Here is a 14,106-nt window from a genome sequence, read left to right on the forward strand (position 1 = left end):
GCCGGTCCAGAGAGCTGGAGCCGGAGGCGGAGACGTGGTTGGTGGGGACCGAGCTCCTGGGAGGGGTCGCAGCCGGCGGGGGCGGAGCCGAACGGGCGGGGGCGGTGCTGGGTCGCGCCAGGCCTGGGGCCGAGGCGGCGCGCGGCGCTGACAGCTGAGTCGGCTCGCGGCCTCCCGCCCCCTCCGTGCCCGGCACCGACCCCGGCCTGGCCTGCCCCGGAGCCATGAGCCCCGGGTTGCTGATGCTGCTCGGCAGCGCCGTCCTGGTCGTCTTCGGCCTCTGCTGCACCTTCGTGCACCGCGCTCGCAGCCGCTACGAGCACATCCCCGGGCCGCCGCGGCCCAGGTGAGCGGGGGGTGGGGGCGGGGACCTGGATGGGGCTCTCGCATGGGGGGCCGGGGGACCGCGTCCAAGCCGGCATCGGGTCCAGCCTTGCCATTGCGCGCGGCCGCTTGGAAACGGCGGCAGGGAGAGGGGCGCTAACTATTCTTAGTAACAAATTACTCACAGCCGCAGCAGCTGCTCGGCGCCCACCGCGCTCTGCTGGGCCCCGAAAACGTGATGGCAGCGACAACCCTGTTAGGTAGGCGCTATTGTTACCCCATCGTTCAGACGAGGAGACTGAGGCGCGCAGAGGCAAAGTCACCTGCCCAAGGTCACACAGTTGGTAAGCCTAGATTTAAACCCAGGTCAGCCTGGTTCTAAAGTGGGTGCTCTTAACTTTGGGACTTGGATGGGGTCACTCAACCTGGGTTGTCATACACTGTACTTTGGTCACATCCCCCCAATTTTTTTAAAATTTCTGTCCTGGTATCTCCTTTTTGTCTTCTCCTTAGTACTTCCATTCCATCCTCGGCCCTCACCCCACTCACCTTACCTCCCCCCGACTCCACCAGAAGCACACCTTTCTGAAGCTTAAATCAGACGTGTCATTTCTGTGCTCCAAAGGCTTCCCATCACTTAGAACTAAATCTGATTCTAAATTAAGTCTACTCGGGCCAGCAAGGCCCCTGCTGAGCTCTCAGAACCTGCTCTGTACTGTTCTAACCCCTTGCTTGCTCACTGCTGCCTCCAGTTCTTTCTGCATGCACCCACCCCAGCTGAATCCCTCCTCCCGGGCCTTCCTGTTCCCCATCCACCCTGTATAAAGCCCACCTCCTAGCTCCAAACTCTGGGGCCATCATCCCTGAAGTTACCTTCTTTTCACCTGTTGACTGTCTGTTCACCTGTTGACTGTCTGTCTCCCCCTTTAGAATGTGAGCCCTGGGAGGGCAGGGATACTGTGTGTTCACTTGTGTATCCCCAGAGCCTGGGACGTTGCAGATGCTCAATAAATATTTGTTGACTGAGTGAATAAACAAGGGTATTAGACACACTTTTTAAAACCTCAGGACACCAACATTTTGGAAGGTACCCACCTCCAGCACAAGCCGGATGCCCTGGCATTTGAAGCCTGAATCCCTGCTTGGTGGGTTCGGGAAAGATCTCTAGCTGGGGACACAGGGAGGCAACTGTTCCCCCTGCCAGCTCTCTCCTCCCAGGTGCCCTCTCCCACCCTTTTCCCTTACTTTGCAGCTGTGTCTTCCCCTCCATCTAGATGGTTCTTCCCCCAGCCTTCTAGGCTTGTCTTAAATGCCAGCTCCTCAGGGAGGCCCTACCTGCTCCCACACGCAAATATATTTTGTTCATTTTATAAACTCTAAGTCACCTGAATGGTAATTGGGTAACTATTTGTGCTACCTCTTGTTAAGTGTCTGTCTCTCCCATAGGCCTGTGTCTGTCTTGTTCACTGCTGTGCCCCTGACATCTAGCTCAGCAGCACCTGGTCCATGCACAGTAGACCCTGGATAAACTCTGATCCAAGGTGGATGGTGGAAGTCTCCTGCCAATTCTGTTAGGTACACTCTCACCCTTTCAGGTTTTCAAATCAGCCATCAAGAGCTTGGAATTGAATGAGTTTTGTGCTCATTCTGATAGGTCTCCTCATGACTTGACCTTCTCATAAATCCAAGTGCTTCAAATGCTGCAGACCTGAGCCAATCTCTGTGTCTTAAGAAGAGAGAACTTAAACCAAGCTCCTCTCGGCTACTCTCCCCACATCAATTTTTTAATTGCATTAAAAAAATAAAGTTATGTATGCCATAATGTTTATCCCTTAAAATGTACAATACAGTGCTTTTTAGTATAGTGATGGAGTTATGCAACCATCACTGCTAGTTCCAGCACATTTTCATCACTGCAGAAAGAAACCCCATAACCGTTAACTGTCACTCCTCATTGCCCCCGGAACTCCCATAGCCCCTGACAACCACTAATCCGCCTTCTGTGTGTATAGATTTGCCTGTTTTGGACATTTCATATAAATGGACTCATACAATATTTGACCTTTTGTGTCTGGCTTCTTTCACTTAGCAGAATGTTTCCAAGGGTCATCCATGTAGTAGCATGTGTCCATATATCTTTCCTTTTTATGCCTGAATTCTCCCTCAAGTCTTACACCACAAAATCTACATGTCACCTACAGGTGTGTGGGTGGGTGGAGGAGGCTGAATATAATTTGGGTTGGGCTCTTTATTCTAAGGAGTTCAACTGAACAATGCATATACAAAAAGATTTTGGATTAAAAATTGGTTGGTGGTCAAATACAAAACTGCACTAAATGAACGTTCTGGAACCTCTTTTTAGCATAAATCAAATGCTTTGGCATTCAAAGCCTGGATCCCCAAACCATGATTGGCAACACCATGGTTGACAAGAAATCTGTGCGTATTGGGTCTCCAGTAGTGTGCTTTAGGGCTTTGCCAGCTTGCAGGCAAGGAACCCTCTGCCCTGCAAGAGTCACCGGCAAGATGCCCTCCCTGAGTGCCCTGCTTCTGTGTGCTGCTTACAGACAACATCCTACTGCAACGATCCATGTAACAGCTGAAAACTCAGACCCCATGTTCAGATCCCACACAAACACTTGTAGCTTCTGTATTTCTCTGTCACTGCTCTGAGCTTCCTCATCACCCCCTACTCTCCTGGTAGTGTGGGATGAATGTAAACTTGACAATGAAAAGTCTCTCTCTCAGTTTTTATTTCTTTTGTAATAAGTTTTTCAAAACTTCTGGGCAGTGTTGCTTCTCTCCACCCTCTCCTGCTTGCCGAGCTGCCAGGCCTGGGGGCTGTTCGACCGTTGCTGGGTGGTTCTCGGTGATGGTGGAGACCTATGGCTGGCTCTGCTGGGTGGCACATCCAGGGGACTTGGGGTGCCCAGCTGAGCACTCAACCACCGCATCCCTCTGGCGCGAGGCCCTTTCCTGGCCCCGCACCCTCACCCTCACTCCTAGTGGGTGGCCCACCCCTCAGCCATCTCGTGGGCTCCCGCCACCCCTCTGTGTGGCCTCCCTGTGGGCTCTCCAGATGACTTCTGCTCCAGTACTGTCCCAAACTTTCTCTGCCCACAGGAAACCTCGGATTCCCACTGTGCCAGTCGCAGGGTTATAGGAAACCATGCGTTCTGGGGACCGGGCAGAGGAGGGGGATTTTTGCCCTCTCCTCTCTCCCTGGGCTGCTCTGCCATGTCCTGTCTACCACCAGGGGCACACCAGGTGGGCTTCGGTCCGCCCCTCCCCATCCCAGGAGTCTACCATCCCCTCCTTCCATCATCCCTCATCTGCTGGTTTCTAACCCCTGGTCTCCGGGCCCTGCCTTCGCCTCCCCCAGCGCCCCCTGCAGGAACAGGAAGGAACGGGTCGTAGGCTCCTTTCTTGCCTGGCAGTGAGGACCCCACGCCACGCCATGCCCTTGACCTTCTTGAGGTGTCACTCACCTGCCTCCCCAGGTGGCTCTGGACTCCGGTGCTTAGGGTGGAGACTCCCAGGCCTGTGAAGGTGAGGAGGGTCCAGACTCTGTTCTCACTCAGGTGCCTCAAAACCGAGAATCTTCTCTCCAAACCTGCAGCTTTGGGGAGTGGCCATGGGTGCTAGATTATTCTGGAAATACAGCCAGTCATGTGTGATGTCCACGGTCCATCTTGCTGCAGGCGGGGCGGTGTAAGTTCAAAGCCACTCACGTCGAGCGGGCGTGGCTGCCTGGCGCCGCCCCCCCAGCTTCCTAACGCAGGCCCGCTCTCTCCTCAGTCCCTCACCTCCCGTGCCAGCCAGCGCATGCTCAGCCTTTATTCTCACCTCCTACTTCCCTGAGCAAATGAACAGCCTGAGACAACTTCCTTCCAGGGCTCTGCCGCCAGATCAGCCCCCTTGCCTGCCCTGAGCCCACGTGCCTTCCCCCCGGGACCTCGGTGCTCCCGGCCAAGGATGCCCGCCCCCACCCCCCCACTGCTCCGAGACTCCAGCAATGCCCCCTCTCCTCCGTCATCACTTTTCCTTCTCTTCTGCATCATTCCTATTTTTATGTAATAGGCTGCAACAACACAAACCTCTTCCCCCTCATTCGCTCCAGCTGCCGCCCCCCATCCCAGCTTTGCACGCCCACAGCAACACCCCCGTCCGAAGCCTGCCTGTCTCTGGCCCCTGTTCCTCCCTCCCCTTCTCTCTTGAATCCACCGCCCGTCAGGCTCTGGCCTCCACCTCTCCACACAACAGGGTTTGATCAAGGCCCCAGTGACCTCCGTGGAGCTACACGCATGGTCAGCACTTGGTCCCCATCTCGCCCAGCCCCTCCGCTGCTCGGGGCAGGGCGCATCCCTACCTCCTCCTTGAAGCCTTTCTTCTCAGGTTTGCCCCTCTCTCTCCCCTGCATCTCCTGCTCAGTCTTCCCGGCTGGTTGTCCCTTTACTGCCTGTCCCCTCAACCGTGGCTCACTCTTGGGGCCTCTTCCCTGTCTACACCCACCCCTTGTGGTCTAACCCAGTCTGTCAACACCACTTCTCTGCTGAGGAGTCTCGCACTGACACCTCTAGCTGGGAGCTCTTCCCTGAACTTCAGCCTCAGGTGCCTACCTGCCTGCTTCCCTTCCGTGTTAGACGGGCAGCGCACACCTAACAGCTCCAAGGCTGGCTCCCAGTTTCATCCACTTGTCTCAGGTTGGTTCCCAGAAGCCGATCCTGAGACAAGAATCGAAGTGTAAGTAGTGTGGGAGGAGTGATCCCGGTGGGGTTAGGGACTGGATGGAGAGAGAAGGTCAGAAGGTCAATAAAGCAAATTACCTCTGGGGGCAACTGAGATGCAGCCCCCCTGGGGAACTCTGGGACCCGGTGGAACACAGGCTCCCCCCACCCCACCACGAGGTGGAGGGAGAGGGGATCATTGATGGAGGGCTGCTCGGGGGGGTGTTGAGCTGGAATTTCCAGGCTACTCCACCTGCAGGCAGAGCCAAGAGAGCACAGGGCAGAGACTCGGTTTCTGGCCTTTGGAAGCCTCTCCACCTGCAAGGACAAGGGTCGGGGGCGGGTACAACAGTGTCTGCTGCCCCCACCAGACCCCCTCTCAGTCCTCCTCACCTTAGTGAGTGGCAGCTCCATCCAACCTCCCAGTGGCCCAGGCCAAAAGCCCCAGGGTCATCCCTGACCCCTGTCTCACACCCCACATCCGGTCCATCAGCAGGTCCCCTTGGCTCCGCCCACCTTCACATACATTCAGACTCTGACTTCTCATCTCCACTCACAGCCCCCTCACTGGTGCCCCTGCTTCTATCCCTGCCTCCCACCTGCCCTGTCTACTCTCAGCTCTGCAGCAGCAAGGACAATTCATTTAAAACCCAGTTCAGATCCCACGTCTGTTCTGCTCAAAACCCTCCAGTAGCCCCCACTTCACCAAGCTCAAAGCAAAAGTTTGGATAACAGCCCACAAGGCTGTACACGATCTTCCCCCATCCTGGTGACCTCATCGTGTACCAGGTTCCCCTCAAGCACTCTGCTCCAGCCACACCGCCTCCCTGCTGTTCCTTGAACTTACCAAGCACTCTCCTACCTCAGGACCTTTGCACCTACGATTCCCTTTGCCTGGAATGTTCGTCCCCCAGATACCTACATGGCCAAGTTCCTCACTTCTTGCAGCTCACATGTCACCTTCTTAAAGGGATGTTCCCTGACCTGCCTATTTACAGTAATCCTCCTACACCCACCCCCAGCAGCTCTCCTTACCTCCCCCAAGTCTGATTTTTCTCCCATCACTGTCTGACTCCCTGTTTACTTACGTATTTATTTATTCACTCTGTCTCCTCCCAGGAGAATGTGAGTGCCATGACCCAGAAAACCCCAATTGCAGTTTTGGTGTCGCCCATTCTGGAAGCTGTAGTAAGTGAGCTTGATGGGAATAAAGTTAAACAGGAGACAGGAAGTCACCAGTACCTTGGAATGTGCCTAAGGTGACACCACACAGGCTTGTTTACAATCTGGTAATCGCACTGCCGCGTTAGCATGACCAAACTATGTCCTGGTGAGAAGGACCGTGGGGCACCCTGGTAACAGCCACGCACCTGGGGCCAGGTGACTTCCTCTTCCCAGCCTCGGTTGCCCTACCTATTAACTACGTTAATAATAGACCTACTTCAGGAGGTGTGGGGAGTTCAGATGGGGTCAAGCTCATCATGGGGCCCAGCATTTAGTAAATGTTCCATGAATGTCTCGGGTTATTCCTCATGCCAGCCCCCAATCTCTGCACCAGCGAGATGGTTTTATCCCTCTCCATCTTTCTAAGAAAGCTTCCGGAGCCAGTCAGACTGGGATTTGCATCCTGCCTGGTGACCCTGAGCCAGGACTGTACCTCTCCGTGCCTCAGTCCTCCCATCTGTGAAGTGGACCTGATAATGCCAACTTCACAAGGTCCTGTGGGGAAGGGAGCACTCTTTGATGGTGACTTCCGGTCATCTTAATGTTTCCCATTTCTTCTAGTTTCCTTCTAGGACACCTCCCCTACTTTTGGAAAAAGGATGAGGTTTGTGGCCGCGTGCTCCAAGATATGTTTTTGGATTGGTGGGTCCTAACTTGTCATTTGTTGCCCCTACTCCAGTCTCTGCCCCTCACGAGCCAGCTTCCCCCAATCCCCTAACCCCCAGTCCAGCACACACCCACCTCCCCAGCCCAGGTCACCCCCACCCCCAGCAGTTCCTACTCTGAGGCACACAAGGGGGGTTCAGAAGGCAAGCTCTGCCTTTTGCCAACTTCGTGGCCTTAGACCAGGCATCAGAAGCTCTCTGAGCCTCAGTTTCTTCATCTGTAAATTGGGTGGGGGTATGACTAGGTAACAGTCATTGTTTAGGGTGGTGCTTTACACTTTTCAGAGACGTGATATTGCTTGATTCCCAGCACAACGTTTTGGGGCAAAGGAGGAGGGTAGCAACCCTATTTCATGGATTTGGAAACTGAAGGCAGTGGGGGATGTGACTCAGCAGTGAGTCAGCAACAAGGCAGAACCTTGGCCCCAGACCCCTGCTGAGACCCGCCCCGCCCAACTCCCCCCCCCCGCCCCCCAGGGATGGGATGCCCTGTTTCTCCAGCTGAGCCTGGGCTGATCTGATGACATTCACATCTCTGGTAGTTGACAGCCTCCTTTGCATCACTTTGGTTCCCAGGGCTAAGAAGTACGGACCTGTCGTGCGGGTCAATGTCTTCCACAAAACCTCGGTCATCGTCACAAGCCCCGAGTCGGTCAAGGTAGGAAACAGAGTGGTTTCCAAGGGGAGCCCTCCTCTTCCCTGGGATGGGTGCATGAAACTCTACCCCAGGGACTGTGGGAGAAACGTTCCAGAGTCACGCACATTTGGGCTGGTTTCCCGAGGATCCTGAAGGGAACAGCATCTTTCCCTCTAACCACCCACTTTTTGGCAGTGGGGTTGGGGGGCTCCTAAAAGCAGGGCTGTTTGATGTGGGCCTGAGTTCTTGTTAGACTCTTCTGGGTTGGGAGTTTTGCCCAGCTGGTGCACATGTGTCTGGTTAGTTCACCTCTCTTCGAAGTTCCTTCATCTGCGAGGTGGGATTATAACCCCTTTCTTTTAAGACTATGATGGGAACTAAATATTGATCCATTTATTTAACAAATAAAGGGTCAAAAGATGCTTCAACATGCACTTTTCTATGTACTTCACAATTATTAACCCATTTAATCCACAGAGGGGTAGGGACTCTTATTAGTCCCCATTTTAGAGGTGAGGAAAGAGAGACAGGCAGCATTAGTTGGCCTATAATATGTGCAGGATGGTGTCTGCCATATACGTACTAAGAATGGCCACTTGGCAGAACTGGGCTTAAATCTGGGCTCTGCCACCAACTGGCTATGGAACCTTGGACAAATTACTGTTTCACTCTGAGCCATAATTTCCTCGTCTGTAAAATAGGGATGATGCCTCGCTTACAGGTGGTTGTAAGAATGGAACTGATGAATTGGGAGATTGGGATTGACATATATATACACTAATATGTATAAAATAGATAACTAATGAGAACCTGCTGTGTAGCACAGGGAACTCCACTTCGCTGTACAGTAGAAACTAATACAACATTGTAAAACAGCTATACCCCAATAAAATAAAATTTAAAAAAGAATGGAACTGAAATAATGTGTGTGAACCATCTAGCCCGTGCATGGCACACAGCAGGTGCTCAATAAATGATTGTGCTGTTATTCTCATGGTAGGTACTGAGCAGATGTGTGGGGATGATGCTCTGCTTAGACAGTGGCTGTGGTGACACTAAGGGGGATAAAATACAACTTGGGGTCTAGATCACAAGACAAGTTGAATGACCATGGTGTCTCTAACAGGATGTTAAAAGTCATTTTATTTTTTAAAAGTTTCATAGCAAATACAGACACATGCCCTAAGACTTTTTAAAGCATGCTACCAAAACCCATACACAAGACCTTCATGATGCTCAATGAGATAAGAACTTGAAAGATATATATTAATATGATGAATTACATTGCTTAACATTCAAGTGTTAAATCAGTACTTCCTGGTCATGATACAATTTGTTCCTGGATACATGGATACAATTTGCTCATCTTTTGTTAAGAATTTTTGTTTCTATATTTTTTCTTCTCTTGATCCCTGGCTTTGGGATCAGGTTAATAGGCCTCATTAGATCAGTTGGGAAATGTTCCCTCTCCTCTGTTTTCTGAACGAGTTTGTATAGGAGTAGTGTTATTTCTTCCTTTAACGTTTGATAGAATTTACCAGTGAAGCCATCTGGGCTTGGCATTTTCTTTCAGGGAAGTGTTTTTGTTTTCTTTAAATTATGCAGTCAATTTTTAAAGTTGATATGTGGCTATTAAGATTTTCTATTTTTTCTTGAGTTTTGTATCTTTCAAGGAATTTCTCCTAAATTGTTGAAATTACTGATATAAAGTTCCACAATATTTATTTATTAACTTTATCATGTCTACTGGATCTCTGGAAATGTCCCCTCTTTCGTTCCTGAGAACAGTAATTCGGGTTTTCTTTTATCTTATTGAACAAACAGGCAAGAGGTTTTTCAATCATATTCATCTTTTCAAAGACCCACCTTTGGTTTTATTGGTTTTCTCCATTGTTTGTTTCCTATTTTATTGATTTCTGCTCTTTTTTATTTCCTTCCTCTACTCACTTTCAGTTTGTTCTTGTTCTAATTTTTTAAGGTGATAGCTTAGATAATTGATTTTAGATTTTGTTTCCTTTCTAATACAGGCATTTAAAGCTTTACATTTCCCTGTAAGCCCTACTTTAGCACAAATATACCACACATATCAATATGTTGTGCTTTTATTTTCATTCAGTTTAAAATAATTTCTTAATTCCCTTGTGATTACTTCTTTGAACCATGGATTATTTAAATGTGTGTTATTCAATTTCTAAGTATTATAAGATTTTCCAGATATTTTTCTTTTATTGATTTCTAATTTAATTCTGTAAGGTCAGAGAAAGTGTTCTTCATGATTTCAATCCTTTAAAATTAATTGAAGCTTGTTGTATGGCCTAGTATATGGTCTATATTTGTGAACGTTGTGAGCACTTAAAAAAATATGTTCTGTAATTGTTGGAGTGTTTTAGAAATGTCAATTAGGTGAAGTTGGTTGATAGTGTTGTTTGAATCTTCTAAATCATTACTAATTTACTTTCTACACGTTCTAGCATGCAGAAAGTAAATTACTCTCTACTGAGAGAGGAGTGTTATACTTTCTAACCCCATCATGGATTTGTCTATTTTTACTCTCAGTTCTATCAATTTTGATTCATGTATTTTGAAGTTTAGTTACCAGGTGTGTACACATTACGCAAAGTTATATCTTTGATGAATTGATCCCTTTATCTTTAGAAATTTCCCCTTTTTCCTTGGTAGTATTCCACTTCCTGAAGTATATTTTGTTTGGTATTAATATAACCACTCCATCTGTCTTATGTTTAGTGTTTCATGGCATATCTTTTTCTATCCTTTTCCTTTCTTTTTGGCCATGCCATGTGGATGTTAGCTTTTTTCTTTTTGGCATGCAGGATGTTAGTTCCCTGACCACGGATAGAACCCATGCCCCCTACAGTGGAAGCGCAGAGTCCTAACCACTGGACTGCCAGGGAATTCCCTCTATCCTTTTACTTTTTATCATTATTATTATTTATTTTTAAAAATTTATTTCACTTATTTATTTTTGGCTGCACTGGGTCTTTGTTGCTGCACGTGGGTTTTCTCTAGTTGCGGCGAGTGGGGGCTACTCTTCATTGAGGTGTGTGTGCTTCTCATTGTGGTGGCTTCTCTTGTCACGGAGCACAGGCTCTAGGCATGTGGGCTTCAGTAGTTGTGGCTCGCAGGCTCAGCAGTTGTGGCTTGTGGGCTCTAGAGCGCAGGCTCAGTAGTTGTGGCACACAACTACTTAGTTGCTTAGTTGCTCCATGGCATGTGGGATCCTCCCAGACCAGGGCTCAAACCCACATCCCCTGAATTGACAGGTGCACTCTTAACCACTGCGCCGCTAGGGGAGCCCTATCCTTTTACTTTTAACCTATCTGGAATTTTATATTTCAAGTGGGTTTCTTATAGACAGCATATAGTGGAGTTTTGCTGTTTCACTCAATCTGAAAATCTCTGCCTTTTAATTGGAGTGCTTAGGTCATTTACATTTAAGGTAATTATTGATATGGTTAAGTTTAAACATACCATGCTGTTATTTGTTTTCTATTTGATCCACCTGTTTTTTGTTCCCTTTTCCTCCTTTCCCACCTTTTAGATTGAGTATGTTTTAGTATTCCATTTTATATCCACTATTGTCTTATTAGCCTCTTTCTCTCTCTTTGTGGTTGTCCTAGGATTCATAGAATAATTTTTAACTTATATCAATCTATCCTCAAATAATATTATATCACTTCATCTCTGTTTACTTTTAAGACTTTATCACTGGGCTCAGAAATTTGATTATGATCCACGTTGGTGTGCCTTTCTTTGTGTTAATTCTATGCAGAATTCTTTGAACTTCTTGGATATGTGGGTTCCTTGAGCATATTTGTAAAATTGTAATAAATGTGTTAAAGTTCTTGTCTGTGAATTCCGTCATCTCCATTATTTCTAGGCTTGGTTATAGGTCAGATTTTCCTGCTCTTTGGCATGTCTAGTGATTTTATGCTGCACAATGGACATTGTGACTTGTACATTGCTGAGTGCTCAGTTTTGTTTTATTCCTTTAAAGAGTGCTGGACTTCATTCTGGCAGATCACTTTGATCCTCTCCAGGTTGCTTTAAGGCTTTTGAGGGTTGATCAAGTGTAGGCTTTTACTCTAGAGCTAGTTTAGCCCCACAACTAAGGAGTGACCCTTCTGAGGACTCTAATAAAGGCCTTGTGTCTGAGGTTTAACTGTGGCCAATGGGGACTTGAACAATTCTTAGCTTGTTTGAGCTCTGTTTAGCCTATAGTTACCCGGTAACTCTCCTTTCCCCAGAAGTTTTTTACCTGGTCTTGTGGAGTTTCACTCTACACATGCCCAGATTGGTAGTTATACAAAGATACAGGGGATCCCTGTGCAGATTTCTGCACAGGACCTCCTTCTCTGCATAGCTCCCTCCTCTTGTGTCCTCTGCCCTACAAATTCTAGGCTTTTCTGGCCTGCCTGGACTCTGACCTCTGTCTTATCAATTTGGAAAGCCTGCTGGGCTGTATTTGAGTTTATTCTTTAAGTGCCTTTGTCCTAAAATTGCCTCTGGGCAGAAAGCTGGAGTGATCCTGTATTGTACAGCTCTTGTCTTTTTTTTTTTTTCCCCTTTTCCTTCTGTCATGGTTCACTGCCCATTGTCCAGTGTCCAAAAGCAGACATCGCATAATTTTTGTTTATTTTTCTGGCTGTTTATGGCCGGAGGGAAAGTGCCTAGCAGTTACTCCTCCATGGGCAGAAGTGCACTGTCAGAATGGGCAACAGGAGAAGGCAGCAAGGTGCTGGGGGTTCCCTGTGCATCCTTCATGCCCCAGAGCCCAGCTCACTGGGCCAAACAAAGGATCTGTAGTTCCAGGGACAGCAGGCTGTGGGGACCCTGGTCAGAGACTGTGCTGAGGCTGTTCTGCCTCAGGGGGTGCTCCTCAGTTCAGGTTGGGAAGGGCTGGCACAGACCTTGGACTACTCAGAGGTATTTGAGTAGGGCCTGGGAAGTGGGCCTTTACTGCCAAGGTCTTTTTGCAGAAGAGGAAACCAGCAGACATAGGATAGTGACAGAACTTGGTTTACAAATGACAGTTTTGGGGTAGGGGTGGGGTCCCCGGGATGTGGCTTGTGACCTGAAGTCACCATTTCTGAGGTTTCCTTTGAGCTGAAAATTTGGCTTAGATTCCCAGGAGCTAAGTCCACAGTCACCAGCAGCCCCTGGGATTAATGGATAGCAGAGATGTCACCTTACTGCGTCCCAGTGCCCACAGGGTAAAGCCAAGTGTCCCACAGGGCAGGCTTCGGGGGTCTGGCCCGGCAGCCCCCCTGCTGCTGCCCCTCCCCCGCCTCCACACCTCCACTCCTCTGCCTGAATGCACCATGTGACAGGGGTTCTCCTGCCTGGATCACAGCCTTCTCTCCCCTTGCCCCCACAGCAAATTGCCTGGATTCAAATCCTATGTCCACCATTTACCATGTGGTGACCCTGGGCCAGTTTTAAACTTCCGTTTTTCACCTAGATGTACGATGAGCATAAAAATACCACCCACGTCTTAGGGTTGATTGGGCATTAAATGAGCTCTAGGGCGCTGGTGTGCATTTGGCATTCATGGAGCACCTGCTGTGTGCCAGGTGCCATTCTCTGCACTTTTCACGTAGAAACAATTTTCTCTTCACAGCAACCCTACCAGGCAGGTACTCTCCCGAATCCCATCTTGTAAAATAAAGAAACAGGGGCAAGGAGGTGAGTAACTCACCCAGGGTCATAGAGTTGGCAAGTGGTGGAGTGAAATATTTGAGCCAGATTCAGATTTAAGCCAGTGGAACCCACAGCCTGAGCTGTCAACCCCTGGGCTGTGCTGCCTCAAAAGCTGCTAGCTAATGTTACTGTTGCTACCCTCCTGCTCTTGGTGAGGAAGTGGACCCTTCCTCCAGGAAGCCTTCCTTGACTTCCACGGCTGGGTTGGCACTAACAACACTGAATCTGTGCTGAGTGTCTCTCCTGTGTCCTAGAAGCCCTCCCACCAGGCTTCTCCCCTTCCCCACTCTGGTTTCAGAGCAGCCCAGGCCTTTACTTGTCGCCACTTTGGAAGGTGGCGTGGTGTGGGCTCCTGAGTGTGGGCATTGGAGTGAGGAAGCCACCCTGCATCAGTCCCCAGCTGTGTGACCACAGGAAAAAATCACTTCACCCCTCTGTGCCCCACTTTCCTCATCCCTGAAAGACAGGACTTCCAGAGGGAGTAGGTGAGATCACTCATATGAGCGTTCACACCGTAGCTGGCACTCAGCTCAGGGTGATTATTTGGAGGCGTGTTTCATACGAGACAAGAAAACTGCTGAGTCTTCTGCAGCCTCTCATGGGTGCACAAGCTCATGTTGTTTTTTTGGGGATGTTTAGAGGTTCCTGATGTCAACCAAGTACAACAAGGACTCCAAGATGTACCACGCGATCCAGACTGTGTTTGGTGAGAGGTAAGACACGAGGAGGGGTCTGGGGCAAGGCCAGGAGAGCCTCTGGCTGCAAGTGGAGGGTTCACAGGGTCCAGAGTGTTGGATGTAGCATTAAGTCC

The 14,106-nt window shown here is 49.3% G+C and overlaps 1 protein-coding gene across 1 annotated transcript in view; it reads left to right on the plus strand.

Annotated features, from left to right (window-relative positions):
* Positions 1–224: 224 nt before the first annotated feature.
* The window catches only part of CYP46A1 (cytochrome P450 family 46 subfamily A member 1), a gene marked incomplete at its 5' end in the record, with an annotated part of 33,803 nt that continues 19,921 nt past the window's right edge, over positions 225–14,106 (plus strand). The window contains 4 exons of the mRNA XM_082618167.1: positions 225–346; positions 6,837–6,917; positions 7,517–7,598; positions 13,935–14,008. Coding sequence (XP_082474293.1) covers positions 225–346; positions 6,837–6,917; positions 7,517–7,598; positions 13,935–14,008 — 359 coding nt within the window. The remainder of the gene's footprint in view (positions 347–6,836; positions 6,918–7,516; positions 7,599–13,934; positions 14,009–14,106) is intronic.

This window comes from Mesoplodon mirus (genome assembly GCF_964341445.2).
Source record: "Mesoplodon mirus genome assembly, chromosome: 4".
NCBI classification, from domain to species: domain Eukaryota; kingdom Metazoa; phylum Chordata; class Mammalia; order Artiodactyla; family Ziphiidae; genus Mesoplodon; species Mesoplodon mirus.